Here is a 16,655-nt window from a genome sequence, read left to right as displayed (position 1 = left end):
TCATTGTTAAGATAAGATAATCCTTTATTGTCCACACATGGGGAAATTTCGGTAAGTGCTTGAAAATTGTAATTGGTAAGTGATTCTTGAAAGTCACTGGGAAATTGTGCTAAGGGTGGAGTGAGCGCTGTATATAATACATAGCATCAAGTGAGACGCGAACAGTAGATGGCGGTAATGCGCCTGAATGTTGAGTGCCACTTGCCATAAAACAAAACGAAGAAGAAGAACGTCACGGATCCCGGAAGTTGTTCTTGAAGTGGCGCCGTAAACAGAGACAGGTTTACGTATGTTTCTCCAAAAACTGAAAGAAACTCGCTAAAAAGGTACGTGACGCATAATAGGGTTTGCGTGTGCTTTATAAATGGAATAGTATTGTTTTAAAACCTTGATTAATACCAGAAAAGGATTTTATACATCACTCTTACAGGTTATTTTTAAAATTTGTTTTAATAATCAACATAAAATATTACAAATAAACAAACCATTGAATGGATTTAGCAACATACAGCCAGGATTACGAAGTGCATTGTTAAAATGTTAACAATTCAAGATAAATTACCTTAAACTAGGATTAATGCAAACACACGCTCACGATTACATTTTTAAACCCGGCTTTTTAGCTGCCAAATTGTTTTCTGTCACTTGGAAAAAACACTTTGTTTTAGTATTACTATTTTGTTTTATAACGGAAAAGAGAATGTTATATTTTTTCAGATCAAATTTGAACCATGGCTCACATCACCATCAACCAGTACCTCCAGCAGGTGACAGCTCTGTTGTAATTAGTAGTATTTGATTCATATGAAAATCTCTGAGCCTCTGTTTTGTCCCCAGCTGTACGAGGCCATAGACAACCGTGATGGAACATTCTGCGCTGAGCTGCTGTCCTTCAAACACCCGCATGTCGCAAACCCTCGATTGCAGGTACTACTTTAATAACACATACATGTTGAAATGGTATATATATGTTTAAAATTACAGCCACTGCTGACTCAAACAGATAACACAACGAACCATGGTAAATAATACAACTATGTAATTATATTGTATGTCAGAACCAGCAACAAACCAGGTGGAACCCACAACTACAGGTACAAGAGAAAATACTGTCTATTAGATAAATATAATAATGACGCAGTTTAAAATCTAAACCTGACTAAAGGCCAATGCACTCTGGGACACTGATATCCAGGAAAAAAGTAACCTCCATTCTTTTGTTTGAACGCGCACACCATAGGCTTTGCTGAAAGCACATGATGCTTTTGACATTTCTGCGGTGAGTACAGACAGACTTCTGTTCTGTGATCAAAAAAGCACAGCTATAAACTTTGGGGAGTCGAGGAGAAGAGCTGCAGACAAGGCAGAGAAAGCACCACCTCCTCCCTTCCTCTCTTCCTGCCCAAAAAAACTCACTATTAACCTTTTCATTTCCTCATTGTCCCTAATTTTATCACTAATCTGCAGAGAAGGCTAGTTGTGTTAAAGCTTTTTTTAAAAGTCAGGACATGTAAAGACCAGTGTGTGCTTGCGTTGGCCTTATAGAACAGTGTGTCTTTACAAACTTGGGATGTTGGGCACCAGACTTCTGCCCCAGGGCGACTGAAATCACCATTTCATACTATTATCAGCTCAAAACCAAGACTGAAGTCCGAACATGGTCTACATCGGCTTAACCAGGTCTTGGTCTGTTCCAGCTGCAGAGTCCGGAGGAGAAGTGTCAGCAGGTCCTGGAGCCTCCGTATGACGAGATGGTGGCGGCGCACCTCAGGTCGGCTCTGAATCTAATTGGACTAAACCTGGACTCTGGGACCTTACTTCACTCCTATTGGTTGTGTCTTTCAGGTGCTGTTTTGCTGTGGCCAATCACGACTTTGTAGAGGCCTATAAGTTCCAGACACTAGTTGTCCAATATCTTTCAACTATAAACTGCAAACTTATGGTTACTAAGTGGTTACTTGACTACTAATACTACTACAATGACTGATTTACTACTTTACCCATTACAACTACCTCAACTTCTACTGCCACTATCTTTCTATTGTTCCAAGAGGTTTCAAAGGTAACCATCTGGGGGTCTCATACAAAGGGTCCGTACATACTAAAGAAACTTACATGATTTTCCACATTAAGTTTGGGATGTATAAAAAGACAACTTGACGTGGCATTGTGCGGTTGCGTCCACAAACTCTGCACCCTGCTTACGGAGTGGACGAGGCAGAAGTTTAGCAGCGCTCAGAGAGGAGAGAAGGAGCCAGTTTGAGGACGCAAATTTAGATTTAGCATTTAGATCCATTTACTATTACTCATTTGATCGCAACTGCCTGTGAGGGAAATAAGGATGGTGTTTTGTATTAATTTCATGTTTTGTCATTTTGAAAACAACGGGACAGCACGAGGGGCTGGCTCATTTTGTTTTATTATTAAAGCAGAGGCTGGAGATGAAGTCCACGCTACTGCAGACCTGCCGTTCCTCTTGGTCTGCGTATGTCTGTCAAACTCGCTCATTATCAACTCATGTTTAGGTAAATTCACTTCAAATCACTTTGCATCGTCCTTACATGGTGAAGTGGAGGAGGTGTGACGTGAGGCGGGATCATGTGCACAGATTTCTGCTTCAGGTGTGATTTGTGAGGAGAAAATGACCCGTTGGAGGGCGTACGGAGGGTTTTATAAATCTGGCTACCGGTATATTTCTACATATGTGAAGTTTGGGTTTTGTCCCCATGTGGTATTTTAGTCAGTTTCTTTATTCTATATTTCTAGCTTTTATAAATGAGCCCCTTGGACACTGTATTTGACACTTTATCCTGCCCTGACTAAGCCATCTTCAAGGAGAAGTTTTCTGAAACACACTTGCCTTTGTTGATCAGTTTATTTGTTTTCACCCGAAACAAACCCTTCTTTTATTACCCGTCAGCCCTGTTAAGTGCCATCACAATCCTATTTTAATCTTTAATCTCCCTCACCATTGTTAAGCACCCAATTAACAAACCTTAAACCAGCATCTATGATGTCAGGGAATGAGACATACACCAATGCTATTCCTTAACACACAGAGAACACAATTCAACTTAGAATAGGAAAAGACACAGAAATATCAGACTTTTGTGTAGCATGCATGGGAGAAAACGTCGGGCCGGGTCACTCAGGCTGTTGTAAGCAGCCTGGCGACCCTCCTTCGTCTCACAAAGTTTTTTCTCATGCAGGTTGGCTTTATTAGATATTATGGAATAGGCGGGTCACATTTCTCATTGGTCAGCCTCACATCAAGGCACTTGTCTTTTACAACAGCTGGTATTTTTCCTAGAGATAAAGCCTTGGGTAAACATTACCCAAACTCCCCTGGGGTGTTACCCCCCGCAAACATTCTTTGGCCCATCTTTACAACACCTTCACAAATGCATTTTGTCACATGCTGTTTTTCTCTTGGACTAATGATGCAGATAAAATACATCACAGAAATATAATCATATATTTACATTTTTTCACATGTTCAAAAAGGATTATCTTTTCTTTAGCAGTAGGACGACGTCACCATGCGCAGTCTGACTGAACTGATCAGCTGACCTGACAGTTCACAGTAACACCCATGACACATGTTAAGGTACAACACTAGACAAAGAAATTCTAAACTTAAAGTGTGAGGAGTGAGGAGAGAGTTGTAGAGTTCTTGAATTTCCTTAACTGTCCACATCGTTCCTGAGGGCGTTCCAGTCCCACAAAGAAGAAAACTGGTGAGGCTCTCTTGATTCTTTTTAGTCTAAATATTAGACTATATATTTTTCAATAAATAACTTTAAATAGTAACTGAAACATAAAGATGTGGTGTGTTTAATCTAATTGTGTTCCAGGGCTCTGTCGCTGATGTTCGCCGTGACCCTCGACCTCCGGATCTTTGCCAACAATGTCAGAAACAAAGCTTTAGTTTTATTTGTTTGTTTATTATTTATTATCACTCACAACTGTGGTGTTTGCTCCAGGCAGAGCAGCAGCTGCAGAAGAAGGGCAAAGGTCAACCCGGAGAGATGTTGGAGAAATCGGCAGAGCAACTAATGAGCTGCTTCAGAGTCTGCGCCAGTGACAAGTGAGAACTGAACCAGGGTTAAACCAGGCCCAATCCGGGACTAAACCATGACTAAACAGACTAAAAACCAAGCGGACTAAAACCAGGATTTCCTCTGTTGCAGTCGAGCAGGTATCGACGACTCTAAGAAATGGGGCATGATGTTCCTGAGCAACCAACTGTTTAAGATCTACTTTAAGGTGAGTGCTCCTGACACACAGGAAGGGCATCTGACACAGGGATACAGGAGGATGCATTAACAATGACTGATGTTTCAGATCAATAAGCTGCACCTGTGTAAGCCTCTTATCAGAGCCATTGACAGCTCCAACCTCCGAGCCGACTTCAGTCCTGCTCAGACCGTCACCTACAAGTACTACGTGGGACGCAAGGCCATGTTTGACTCCGACTTCAAACCCGGTAAAGTAGAATACTAATACTACAAATAGGACTATATTGTTTGTTTGCGTATATTTATTGCATGTAGTCATCTGTGTTGTATTTGCGTCCTTCCAGCGGAGGAGTATCTGTCGTATGCGTTCAATCATTGCCATCGCTCCAGTCAGAAAAACAAACGGATGATCCTGATCTACCTGCTGCCTGTCAAGATGCTCCTGGTCAATATACACTTTTTAATGATTACTAAGTCGCATTTAACTTTAACTACTCCTGACAACTGCCCCGTATTTAACTTAAAGGGTGAATGGACAATTTTTTTTGGCCCAAATCTGAGTCTTATTTCCTCGTGGCGTGGACTGCCGATTAGTCCTGCCACGTATCAATCATAAAACGCACCTACCGCTCACCTGCAGCCGCTTGCGCATTGATCTATCGCGCTGATAAACAAACGCACGTGTGTGTTGTATCAGTCTGCAGGGGGGAGTGCGCATGCGTACTTCGCCTGAGTTCTCAAATCGCCGAAAAATCGTTCATTGCGCCTTTTAAACTTAGGGTGCATTCACTCTTGCACATTCACCTCATCGTAATTGGGACTAAACCAGGTCTAATCCCGAAATTAAACAGAATCTAAACCAGAACTAAACAATGACTAGAACCAAACCAATTTCAACCTAAGCACTAAAATGGGCTCAATTGAGGACCAAACAACGACAAGTGTGAACGCACCCTTACACTCGACCTGTTCCATCCCAAATGTTACTACTGTTTAACATAAACATAAGATTACATATTAAGAATTCCCACATTCGGAACAAAGCTAAATCAACTGTTTCTCCGGTCCACATTTACCTGTTTATATGTCCAGTGTCACATGCCGACTCTGCAGTTACTGAGGAAGTACGACCTGATGCAGTTTTCTGACGTCACCAAAGGAGTCCGGTACTACACGTTTTATTACTACTATAAATACCACCACTACTACTTCTACAAACTTACTAACACCAAAGGAGTATAAAATGTGTTTCTCTACTACTAAAAAGCATAGGTGAGAGGCAATTTTCACACTTTAATGTACCACAAACACTTGACTTAGGGCATGACTCAACTTGACTTGAGCTGCATGACTTGAAATGACTTGGGCTTTATAGTATAATTATATTTGTAAACTATAATGCACATAAATGTGGTGGCTGTGTCTTTATATGAGCCAGGTCGGTTTCACAAACGCAGCTATTCAGATCCCTTCAGGGGATTAAGGGGGGGGAATGTGCACATCTTTAGATGGATTAAAACTATTACAACATGTGTCAGTTAAGAAATTAAGACTGTGATAAGAAGGTTATTGTTCACACAACAACCTTTATCAATAACATTCACTACTGGGCGCAGACAGCTCCCGATAGAACTGCAGTGAAAAGGGCAAGACTCCAATTTATCCACGCCTTCTAGTTTCACAGAAAGACTTTTATTTTAAGTCAATTTAACCTAGTTTTGTCTGAACTCACTAAAAAATATCCAACCGCAGACTTGTAATTGCTGTCATCAAAAGTGTTGCAAAGCCACGCAGTGACATTGTTCTCAGCGGCGCGCAACAGCACAACTCTCTAACCTCTTGACTGCACATATTACACATTTAAATAGTTTTAGACTTCAAATCTTCAAAGAAATGTACAATCTATGTTAAAATTAACAAAATAGACTATGCATATTTTATTGGTTTTATGGTTCCTGCTACTGCAGTGGTAAATGGATTCACTAAGATCTGCTTGAATTTTATTCAATTTGTTTGCGTTTATAAATCAAATGCTCTATGTGGTCCCGAACATAAAATTATGCAACGCTCGCACACACAATCCCTTGACCCATTTGACCAGGAGGCTGTGACTTCAGCTAATTATTATTTTAGTCATTGAGTAATCTATTGATTATTTTCTTTGATTATTATTTTTTTTGCATTCCGTAAACCATTTCTAAAAGCATATACTTTTTTTAAAATAAACATTTACAGTTTATTGAACTTATAACAATTCTTAAAATAACTCATTTTATTTCTTAAACAAGTAGGTCTCCAAAACAACAATGTTTCACTTCACCTATCCAAATTGTGCTGTATATAAAGGACTAACTGTTTGTAAACAGTTACAGTAACTATGAATTTATTTTCGTTTTATGTCTTATAACTTAAAATAAGAAACTTGTTTGTGAAACGTAGTTAGGCCAGTGATACTGGTGTTTTGAGCTGTAACTCTGCACTCATTTCGCAGCTTTAGCACCGTGTGCCGTTCACTTTAGCCTCTGTTGCTTCGTCCTGTCATCGCAGACTTTCTGTTTCATAATTGCGGTCCTCTGTGCTCTTTCACTCAACGAAACTCTGCTTCCCTGCCACATTCGTAAGTTTAAAATACGCCACGCTCTCCTCTGTTATATTTAAATTAAATATTTAAATGAATAATAATTTATTGAGGTTTTTTGTAATCAATGTACTCAATTTTAGTGTTTCAGCCATAGACTTACTTGTGACTTTCACATAGGTGACTTCCCACCTCTGATTAACGACACTGTAATAAATTGGACTTCTACTACATTCTGAAAAGTAGTCTATTATTAACGCTGCCGCTGCTGCTATAGCTTTACTAATCCACAGAATGTTTGGTCCTATGCTCTTTCACACTTTTGTTTACTGTGATTTTGTAATTGAATTTGTTCATATTTTCATGCTTTTCAGAGAGGGGAACCTTCTGCTCTTGAACGAGGCTTTGTCCAAACATGAGACATTTTTTATTCGCTGTGGAATCTTCCTCATTTTAGAAAAACTCAAGATCATCACCTACAGGAACCTCTTCAAAAAAGTGTAAGGGTTAATACTAATAATAGGGGGAAAAGTATTGGAGGGGGCGGTTTGGTGAAAGAAGTAATCAAGTCTAAAGAGTGAAGTTTAAATAATGAAGTCCAAAGAATGAAATCTGAAGAAGTCTAAATTCTAACTCCAGTAGGTAGCGGTAATGTAACACTTGGATACTAACGGCCATAAAACACCAAGAAGAAGAAGAAAAAATTCAGTTGTAGTCACCTTGTAACTGCTTTTTAAAAAAACTTGACATTTAGACTCTCATCCAAGAGTCATTCTCAATCTGCAGATCGAGTCTGGGAACTCGGATATTTATTCTACTCGGAGTAAGCCCTGTCCACCAGGCGGAGCCTTCTGATAATGGTTGTTTAGTTTCACTTGAGACTACGCTTTTTTTGTATCTTAACAGCCCCGAAATGGGCTATCCAACCTATTGTAACCTGGCTGTTGCTCCCTCAATCTAAAGTGAAACTAAACAGCCATTTTCAGGAGGTTCCGCCCAGTGGGCCTGACAGTATTTTTGCTGTGACAGGTACCTGCTGCTGCAGACTCACCAGCTCCCCTTGGAGGCATTCCTTATCGCTCTGAAGATGATGAAGGTGGAGGGAGTGGACCTTGACGAAGTGCAGTGCATCCTCGCCAACCTCATCTACATGGTATTTTTTACATCATTACAAAAACAACTTGTTTTCACTAAATGTATAGCTTATTGAAAATTATAGTACAAATACTCACAAGACTAACGGTCATCAATAACCAGGAACTAAAACGGGACCGCTCGTGCAAACTTCGTTCTAGAAAACAGAACCTTTCCAAAGCAGCAGAGAATGTGCTGCTCATACTAATATGAAATATAAGTGTAGCAGAATGAGTGTGCACCACGAGTCAGCTCCGAGCAGAAAGCAGTCCGTGTGTGACGTCGTGGACCCGCAGGGGTAAAAGTGAATCACACTGACCGAGAAGTAACGCAAGTGCGTCTTCTCTTTGCTTCAAACGCCTCATTCACCGCAGTGAAGCGCTAATTCTGCGCTGTCCCACTGCAGACGGGACTAACCTGCCCTGTCTGTGCAGGAGAAGAGGCAGAGGAGAGAGCACTCAGAGCAGTGAGACTGTGTTGTGCCAAAGCTTCAAAGCACAAACCAAAGAAAGCAGTCTGTCTGTGAAAACTCTAATTATTACTGTTATTTCATTCTAATGCGACTATTTTGTTGCAATTTGTATTGTCTCATTTTATCATACTTTATAATTTCTCGAGGCTGTGGGGGGCGTGGATACATTTTTTATCACCCAAGGGGGGTGCGCCAGAAATAGTTTGAGAAGCTCTAATTTAGACAGACTTGATATATTTATCTAACGTTGCCTCCTCTCTTTTTCCCACTTCATCTCCTTTCCCCGTCTCTTCGTCTCCTCCCTCCTTGTCTCCTCCCTCCTTGTCTCCATCAGGGTCACATTAAAGGATACATCTCTCACCAACATCAGAAACTGGTCGTCTCCAAACAGAACCCTTTCCCCTCACTGTCTACTCTCACTTAGACTACATTACCCATGATTCTCTGCTCCAGACTCATTCTGCCCACTGTGGATTACAGGGTGGGCTATAAGTTTCCATACATAGGTTGGGCGTGGTCCCGTGGAGGGGCCTCCCAGATCCCCTGAGCTCTCCTCTTGATTTCTATCTTTGGGTGCACTTGAAGGCCATGGGTGTATCAGGTAAAGAAAGATACAAGACATAAATCATCTCAAGGAAAGTATCATTAACGCCATCACAAGCATAACTCCAACTGTGCTCATGAAAGTCCATCAACAGTGGAAAATGCGTATTAAGATGTGTTTTCAAAACAGTGGTAATCCTGTCGAGCACATTATATAAGTACAAACTTTTGTCCAACATGAAATGTTTATTTTTCCTATGTATGGTAACTTATGGCACCTGTATAGTTCCCAGGATGCACTTCTACTCCTCAAAGGACCACACAGACTTTAACCAGGGATTAAACCAGGACTGAACATGAATTATGTGTTTTGTAAATTGTGAAATAAATTCTGTCTTTTGTACTTTGTGTTTTATTGTTTTGGCTGAGTCTGATCCAAAGACCACTCCTCTTGCCCAAAAGTAGGTTTAAAATATATTTATAGCAAAAGTATTCGTATACCCCTGGAACTTTTCCAGGTTTTGACACGTCGTGACCTTTTGTGAAAGAGCAACACAATGCGGCCTGGAAGGAAAAGTATACATGATTTACAGATGTATTTCTTTTTGATTTAAAATACTGAAAAGTGCAGCGTGCCAAAGTATTCAGTCCTTTTCCCCTGAGCCAATTGCAGTCAGAAGTTGCCTTATGAAAGGAAGATGGAGCTTGAGCTGTTTAGCAAAGAAGATTGGGCTAATATGTAGTCTGTGGGTGAGCAAAACTGAGTCATACCTCAAAAGACTTGCTGAGAAATGTGGTTCCACAAAGTATTGACTCAGGGGGCCGGAATGCTTGTGCATGCTGCGCTATTCGGTGTATTTTTTTTTAGTAAACTGAAAATCATGTATAAGTTTCCCTCTACCTCACAATTGTGTGCTCCATTGTGTTGCTCTTTCACAAAAAAAAATAAGTTTGTAGTGACAAAATGTGTAAAAGTTCCAGAGGTACAAATACTTTAGCAAGGAGCCAAAGAGCTCCGTCAATATTTTTGGTCAGATTTTTGAGCATTTTCCCAAAAAATATTGGAAATTACTGCCAACTTTATTTCTGTCTTTTCTTATCACTGCTTTGCATAATGAAAGCCTTAAATGAAAAAAAAAGTAATTTAAATTATTTGACATGCACAACCCTGTTTTACTACTTACTCATGCTAAATATCTGTTAAAGTGTTTTAAGTAAGTCATTATGTATTTATTTACTTTAAGCAATTGATCAGACCAAACAAAAAATTCATGGTAGAGATTTGGTGCCAGCAGCGGAAATTTTGGTTCAATATATCGGTCTATATATCAATCTCTAGCTACAATCCTAACATTTAACCCAGGACATTTTTTGGTGAAAGGCCCAAAACCTTATTTTCTCCATGGAGATATTTTGTCTTAAATGTTTCACAAAACTGATCAATCTTCATGGGTTCGAATAGTGACTCCAAACCAAGAATGTTTTGCCAATAAAAGAGATTACAAAAGAAAATTATTATACTTACTACCTGAGCTACTCAAGGATTACACAGACATCTTTCAGAGGATAGATAACTTTATATCATACTTTCGAACATTGTGGAAATCAATATTTTCATGAGACAAGCAAGTGACGACCCTCCACCATAAAAGTTATGTTGTGAATCTTTAAAATACAAACTGGACATGTGACCTTGGCTTTAATAAACCTACATTTCTGTCTAATTAGAGCTGAGAGAGCAGAGTGCGCGTCCAATTATGGCTGAGGGAGGTGTGTGACCTGTGGAGTCATGTGACCCACACGCTGCTGGAGCCAGGTCATGTGACGTGACAGTTTGGTGAGGACCAGGATGTGCGTGCTGCCTCCTTCTGGAGTCGTGGACGTGAGCAGCCCCACCAGGTATGCTGTCCCCCGGTCCACACTTACCACCGGAGTCCCTGGGAGCAGATCCCAGGCCCTGGACCGGTCGTGGTTTGGACCTGCGGGGACCTGATTGTCCTGGTCTGGTTTATTTGGGTTCTGCTGGGGATTGACTTTCTGTTTGTCCTGGTCCAATTGGGTTTGGGTCCTGTTTCTCATTCCCCTGCTCAGTCCTGGCTCGGTTTGGTCCTGATCGTGTCCATTTTGTCTGGGGTCTGAACTCTGGTGGTCACTGGTTCTGATCCTAGTTTGGAGATGGGTCTGAATCAGGTCTGAATCAGTTTGGTGCTGTTCATTTAGAATCCTTGGGCGAGCATTTTGTGTCACACCTCCTCCTCGGTTCTGTCTCCATTCTGTTTCATTCTTTGTCCTTTTTATAACGACTCCTCTGTTCTGTTCTCGTCTTTCATGGTTCTGGTCTCTGGTCTGCTCTCGGGTCTGCTCTCGGGTCTGCTCTCTGGTCTGCTCTCGGGTCTGCTCTCTGGTCTGCTCTCGGGTCTGCTCTCGGGTCTGCTCTCGGGTCTGCTCTCTGGTCTGCTCTCGGGTCTGGTCTCGGGTCTGGTCTCTGGTCTGCTCTCTGGTCTGGTCTCTGGTCTGGTCTCGGGTCTGGTCTCGGGTCTGGTCTGGTCTCAGTTTTGGATTAAACTTTGTTTCCAGACAGAACATCTTGTTGGTAAGGCTGTGGTTAATGTTCTTCTCTCTGCACTCCCCCAGTGACACAAATGTAGCACCGAATCCGTACCCACCCACAAGCAGCATCTTCCCATCATGCATCAGAACGTTCTCAGCGTGGTCGCGGTGGGCTGGGACGCACAGGTGAAAGAGGGCGGGGCTCATGTGTAGGGAGTGGGAAATCTCCAGCAGGGCGAGGTCATAGTCATGACCCAATGAGAAACGCTCGTGCACCTCCACAGCGAGCACCTGGACCACCCTCTGCTGGCCATCTGCGGAAGTACATGGAAAAAAAGCTCTAAGCCAACGTGGAGTTAATTAGAAGTAAACCAGGTCTAAACATGGACAGAACCAGACTGAACAAGGATTTGACCAAGACAAAACCAGGACAAGACCAAGACTGGACAAGGACTAAACCAGGATTAAAATAAAGTCTTATTCATCATGCCGAACCAGGTATAAAATCAGGGCTTTAGTTTAATCTTGTACAAAACCAGAATCAGACCATGAATAAAGCAGGCCTCGGAATTAGATCTAATTGTCTAATTGTTAAACCTTCGACAATTGTCTCATGTTTAACTACCATCCCAGTACTCACTGAAGCGGATGAAGACCTGGTTTGGGTTCAGGTCTGGTCCCAGATGAGACTGCAGGCAGTGGGCAGAGGTCAGGATGGACTTGAGTCCGAGAAGTGCGCCTTTACAAAGCTCCAAACCCCTCCTGTTAAACACGGAGACCTGCAGAGAGAGGCAAGAACCAGGACTGAACCAGGACTGAACCAGGACTGAACCAGGACTGAACCAGGACTGAACCTCGGGTGACCACCTCAAATTGTTGTAAATATGAAACAAGTTTTGTAGTGTGGTGGAAACAGTGGGCAGTGGGCCGAACAGAAGTCAAAATGCTATTACACCATGTCATTTTCAGTTTTTATTAGCCAACCAACTAATTATCTAATTAAGCGATATCAAAAAGGTAATAGCTCATAACATTTTACAGCCAAAAGAAGCCAGATTGCCAAAAATGTTTTCACAAGGATTATTTATTAGATTATTCTTTATATAAATGTCACATTTTTCTTCATGTGGCATCAAGGAGAATGTTGGACATTCTCTAAATAAGATGAACTGCCGGGTGTCACGGGGGTTGCATGTTGGTGTATGAATGAGTGTGTTTGTGAGAGTAAATGTGGGACAACAAATGAAAATGAGCCCATGGCTACAATCCGTCATGTTTACATAATGTGTACGTATGTTGTTCATTGACATGCACTGTTCCGACCAAATAATAACAAATAATGATGATAATAATAAGTGGGACGAGAAAGAGAGGCCTAAATGGCTGTGACGACCTAAAGCGGGATAGATGGCCACCCTTTCTAAGCCAGTACCAGTCTTACCTGCCAGGGACAGTGCGCATTGGTGCAGAGAGATTCCGAGGAGTTGAACTGAAGCTGGTTTGGGATCTGCCCACAGGGGAACTCCACTGAGACACATACATTAACAGGTGTAGTATTTTTATTATACTGTTGTAGTAGGTGGTAGTAGTTGTGGTAGTAGTAGTAGTAGTAACATGAGCATTAGGTTTTTTTCGTACCCTCTGGCTTACAGGTGCGGCCATCACTCTGTAGTTTAAATCCCAGTAAACAGGAGCAGGTGAAGCTGAACTCTGAAGCGGTGCACAGCTGCTCACATGAGGACGGGCCGTGGGTCGGACACTCTGCAAAATCTGTGTCAGGAATGAATTAGAAATTGACTAAAAGACTTTATACCAGGACTGAAAGAAGATTGACTCAGGACCAAACTTCAAGCACCAGTCTTCTGTGGATAAGCGAGTCTTATTTAGCATAATTTGGGTAAGACTAAGATAAGATAGCCTTAATTAGTATTAAGCTAGTGTTTTTAACAGCTCAAGGTCTGATGTAGGACTAAACAAGGGACTAAAAAAGAGGTTCAGGTACTAAGTTTGTGGGTGCATTCAACTCATCAAAATTATGACTCAACCAGGCCTAAACCTGAAACTATACCTGGACTAGATCAGGACTAGAACAAGACCCAAAAAAGTTCAAATCAGGATTAAAACTCGATCAATTAAGGACCAAATAACAACAAGTGTGAATGCACCCTAAATCTTTCCATAGATGATGAGCCTGGTTTAGTCCTGGATTATGGAGCCACAAGGACACAATAAGAATCGCTTATTGACATGAGACTGAGGCACACGGGAGGGGCCATGGAGTGAACCAGGACTGCACTTGGACTAAACCAGCCCTCTACTCTCAGAAACCTGCTCTGGATTCACCTTTGAGCTGCGGCGCTAAGTCCTGGTTGTGGTCTTGGTTAGGTCTAGATCCTGGTGCCAGTTCACACATCTCTCCAAAGAAAGGGGTGGGGCATGCGCAGTAGAACCCGCCCGCCAGGTCAGTGCAGTTCCCTCCATTCCTACAGGGGGAAGACTCACACTGGTCCCCGTCGTAGTACTTGGCCCAGAACACGGCCTGGTCCGGATGTGATGCAGTTAGACTGAGTTTATTAGGGAGGCTATAGGTTCATGCTTAAATTTGATTTTTACCGTCTGATGGTGATCCTCAAACACCTCCCGCGCCTCCTCATAGCTGCATACCTCCTCCAGACACTCCCTCTCCAGGTTCCCTTGAAGAACCTCCTCCAGAAGAAACGAGTTGGCCCTCTTGGACCTGAGGAACAGACCTGGACCTGACAAACAATGAGTAGTTAAGATGCAAAGCTTTTGAGAATTCTGTGTTTCTGGGGTCAAGATGGACCCTCCAGATGTGATGTACTGGGTTTGTATAATGTTAGATGCATTCAAATATTTTCAATCTTGATACGATTGCCATGTGTCGATAATCAGAAAAAGCTGCCCCTCGTACGTCTCATTTCCATGCAGGATTTCCATGTTGGTAGTATAATCCAAGCTTTAGCTGAAGCGGATCTGGAGCCGAAGAGAGTTAAACAGCTTTGGGAGGAAACTCAGGGTCTGCATTGAATCACTTCACTCAAGAAAGTGGAGACACTTTCAGACCGTACCAATCGGCTCCAAAGTGAATCAGTGGAAATAGGACTTTTGAGGCCAGACATTGTCCTTGACTCTAACCCAGGACCTTTCTGATGTGAGGTGCTAACCACTCCACCCCTCCCTATGGAGGCTGTGTTAAGATTGGACACTGGACCCCACATTGAATACGTATCGTTCTTAAGATAATTTCCAGCGCAGTGCAGCCAATCACACAGCTTCCTTTTGTTTACATAGTCCGTAAGGCCCTGTGCTTTCACCATTTCTGAGTTTAGATTTTCTTGCTTTTTCTTTACATCCAGCTGGAGATTATATGTTAAATATTATAAGTGTCTATTAAAATCAGTCTTACCTCGGTGTTGTCCAAAAACATGAAGAAAACCCAGAGTGAGCAGCAGAAAACAGGACAAGACCCAAGTGGACCTGCTCCTCTGCGCCATGACGTCTTCAAGTGTCAATCACTGAAGACCCGCCTCCACAACTTTCAATCACATAAAACCCGCCCACAACCGTCAATCGGTGTAGATGCAGAACACCTTACCTAAATCGACGGCGAGATTAGGCCGGTCCGTAGATGTTGTCAGATCGTCCCCCTGAGCGGTTGCAGCTTCCTCACCACCTTTAACACGACTATTCAGACACAAGACCACCCTCCTCTCAGGCTCAGCTGTCACTCAGACCGGCCTGCCTCCTGTCATTACGCCCCTTCATTTAAACTCTATAAATGTCCCTTTTACTTGGTGTTTTTTTTAACTAGTTCTTGTTAATTGACAGAGCCTCTGGGTTCTGAAAATAAATTCCCCAGTTGTTTTTCCCAAAGATATTTGGATAAATTAATATTTTTCAATTGAATTCCTTGATTTTCATCATGTCACTTTCTGCTGGTCATAAAGCAGGGTCGTAGTGATAATATCTTCCGTTCATAAAGTTCAACATTTCTAAAAAGAAGCTCATTTAGCTTTCACCAAACTTTTAAACTTGCATCATGAATGTAAAAGTTTAAACGTTTGTCTTTGAAGTGCGAGCAGATTTTGACTGAAGTGGACTTTGAATTGTTGGACAAAAACAAACGGAAACATCGATATTTTGTGTTTGTTGAATTCTGTACACAGAAGGTTTATGATTAACTGTAAAACCCGGAGAAATTTCATGAGGAAATTCATGAATCACACACCTCACCAACTAAATAAAAATAAAATCTTTGTTTTAGAGTGCAGTTGCATTGTCAGTGGAGCTGCTGGATCTCTGTGGAAATAACACATGCGCAGAAAAATTCACAGTAGTCAAATTAAACCTTTTATTCTTGCGTAATATTTCCATTAATGAGCATTTTATGAAAATGAATTCACTTTTAGCCCTTTTATAAAGGTGTTCCCTCATGATTCATTTACTCAATTGTGTATTTTGTTTCCTGAGTATTGAGTGCATTTGAAAATTCCTTTATTCACCTATCCCCATCCCCGCCCATATCCCTGTACGTAGTTACGATTATTTGAGAAATTAAGTTAATTAATCAATTAGTGATACACATAAGGTTCCAAAATGTAAATGACAGGGCTTATCAGTTCTGCTGGAAGTCAATGTACCAGTTTATTTAACAATATTGATGCCAAACGTCTCAGTATTGAGGTTTACAATAAACAATGAATCTACACGTTATAGTTCCATGTTCTAGTATAATTGTACAGTACCTGAAAAAAGCATATGTTTCTAAGGCGTTGTACCTAATTTTTCCAGTCTTAAAAAAAAAAAAGTTAATTTTAAAGTCTTTGCAGCAGTACAAATGTATTGCTTGCTTACCTAATAGTATCCTAATTATTCACCGCAATATGTCTAAGTGCTTTTCACAACAATAAGTTTTGCTTCACTGTAAAGCTACCAACAACTAGCATGCTAACAGCGCACTTCCTGCTTCCTGGAGAATAAAACACTATAATGAAATGCAGGAAATACACTGAGTTGTCACTTTCTGAAGAATAATACTTTTACTATATATCTGTACTACGGCAAAACAGATGTAACTTAATTACATGTGAAAAATTGGGTTCCGCTCTTTTAAGGATAT

At 41.4% G+C, this 16,655-nt stretch overlaps 2 protein-coding genes across 2 annotated transcripts; one reads left to right on the top strand and one right to left on the bottom strand.

The window, feature by feature from the left end:
- The first annotated feature begins 259 nt into the window (after positions 1 to 259).
- pcid2 (PCI domain containing 2) lies at positions 260 to 9,368 on the top strand. The gene is made up of 15 exons (XM_072452989.1): positions 260 to 326; positions 718 to 767; positions 838 to 927; positions 1,698 to 1,771; positions 1,846 to 1,911; positions 3,696 to 3,737; positions 3,855 to 3,909; positions 3,984 to 4,087; positions 4,191 to 4,266; positions 4,345 to 4,486; positions 4,583 to 4,683; positions 5,331 to 5,404; positions 7,191 to 7,316; positions 7,846 to 7,969; positions 8,757 to 9,368. The coding sequence occupies exons 2-15, from the start codon at positions 732 to 734 to the stop codon at positions 8,844 to 8,846; spliced, it is 1,200 nt and encodes a 399-aa protein (XP_072309090.1). The 5' UTR covers positions 260 to 326; positions 718 to 731; the 3' UTR covers positions 8,847 to 9,368.
- A 1,352-nt stretch (positions 9,369 to 10,720) lies between these two features.
- Positions 10,721 to 15,166, bottom strand: LOC140363234 (coagulation factor VII-like). Its single transcript, XM_072449683.1, has 7 exons — positions 14,943 to 15,166; positions 14,129 to 14,271; positions 13,859 to 14,054; positions 13,154 to 13,285; positions 12,957 to 13,042; positions 12,156 to 12,294; positions 10,721 to 11,829 (listed from the first exon to the last, which is right to left on the bottom strand). The coding sequence occupies exons 1-7, from the start codon at positions 15,028 to 15,030 to the stop codon at positions 10,721 to 10,723; spliced, it is 1,893 nt and encodes a 630-aa protein (XP_072305784.1). The 5' UTR covers positions 15,031 to 15,166.
- Between the last annotated feature and the right edge of the window lie 1,489 nt (positions 15,167 to 16,655).

The sequence above is a fragment of the Eucyclogobius newberryi genome, unplaced genomic scaffold (assembly GCF_026437365.1).
Source record: "Eucyclogobius newberryi isolate DKJ021-1_F unplaced genomic scaffold, fEucNew1.0.hap1 SCAF_1, whole genome shotgun sequence".
NCBI lineage: Eukaryota > Metazoa > Chordata > Actinopteri > Gobiiformes > Gobiidae > Eucyclogobius > Eucyclogobius newberryi.
The sequence above is the reverse complement of the archived record's forward strand: the minus strand, read 5'-3'. Positions and strand labels throughout refer to the sequence as shown.

What these genes read in the sequence shown, in the direction of transcription:
- LOC140363234 (XM_072449683.1), bottom strand. Translation starts at nt 15,030, where the DNA reads ATGGCGCAGAGGAGCAGGTCCACTTGGGTCTTGTCCTGTTTTCTGCTG. An exon ending in TTGAGGATCACCATCAGACG is followed by an intron (nt 14,055 to 14,128) that starts GTAAAAATCAAA and finishes CATCCGGACCAG; the next exon opens with GCCGTGTTCTGGGCCAAGTA. An exon ending in CTTAGCGCCGCAGCTCAAAG is followed by an intron (nt 13,286 to 13,858) that starts GTGAATCCAGAG and finishes TTCCTGACACAG; the next exon opens with ATTTTGCAGAGTGTCCGACC.
- pcid2 (XM_072452989.1), top strand. Translation starts at nt 732, where the DNA reads ATGGCTCACATCACCATCAACCAGTACCTCCAGCAG. An exon ending in TCCGGATCTTTGCCAACAAT is followed by an intron (nt 3,910 to 3,983) that starts GTCAGAAACAAA and finishes TGTTTGCTCCAG; the next exon opens with GCAGAGCAGCAGCTGCAGAA. An exon ending in TGACTCCGACTTCAAACCCG is followed by an intron (nt 4,487 to 4,582) that starts GTAAAGTAGAAT and finishes GCGTCCTTCCAG; the next exon opens with CGGAGGAGTATCTGTCGTAT.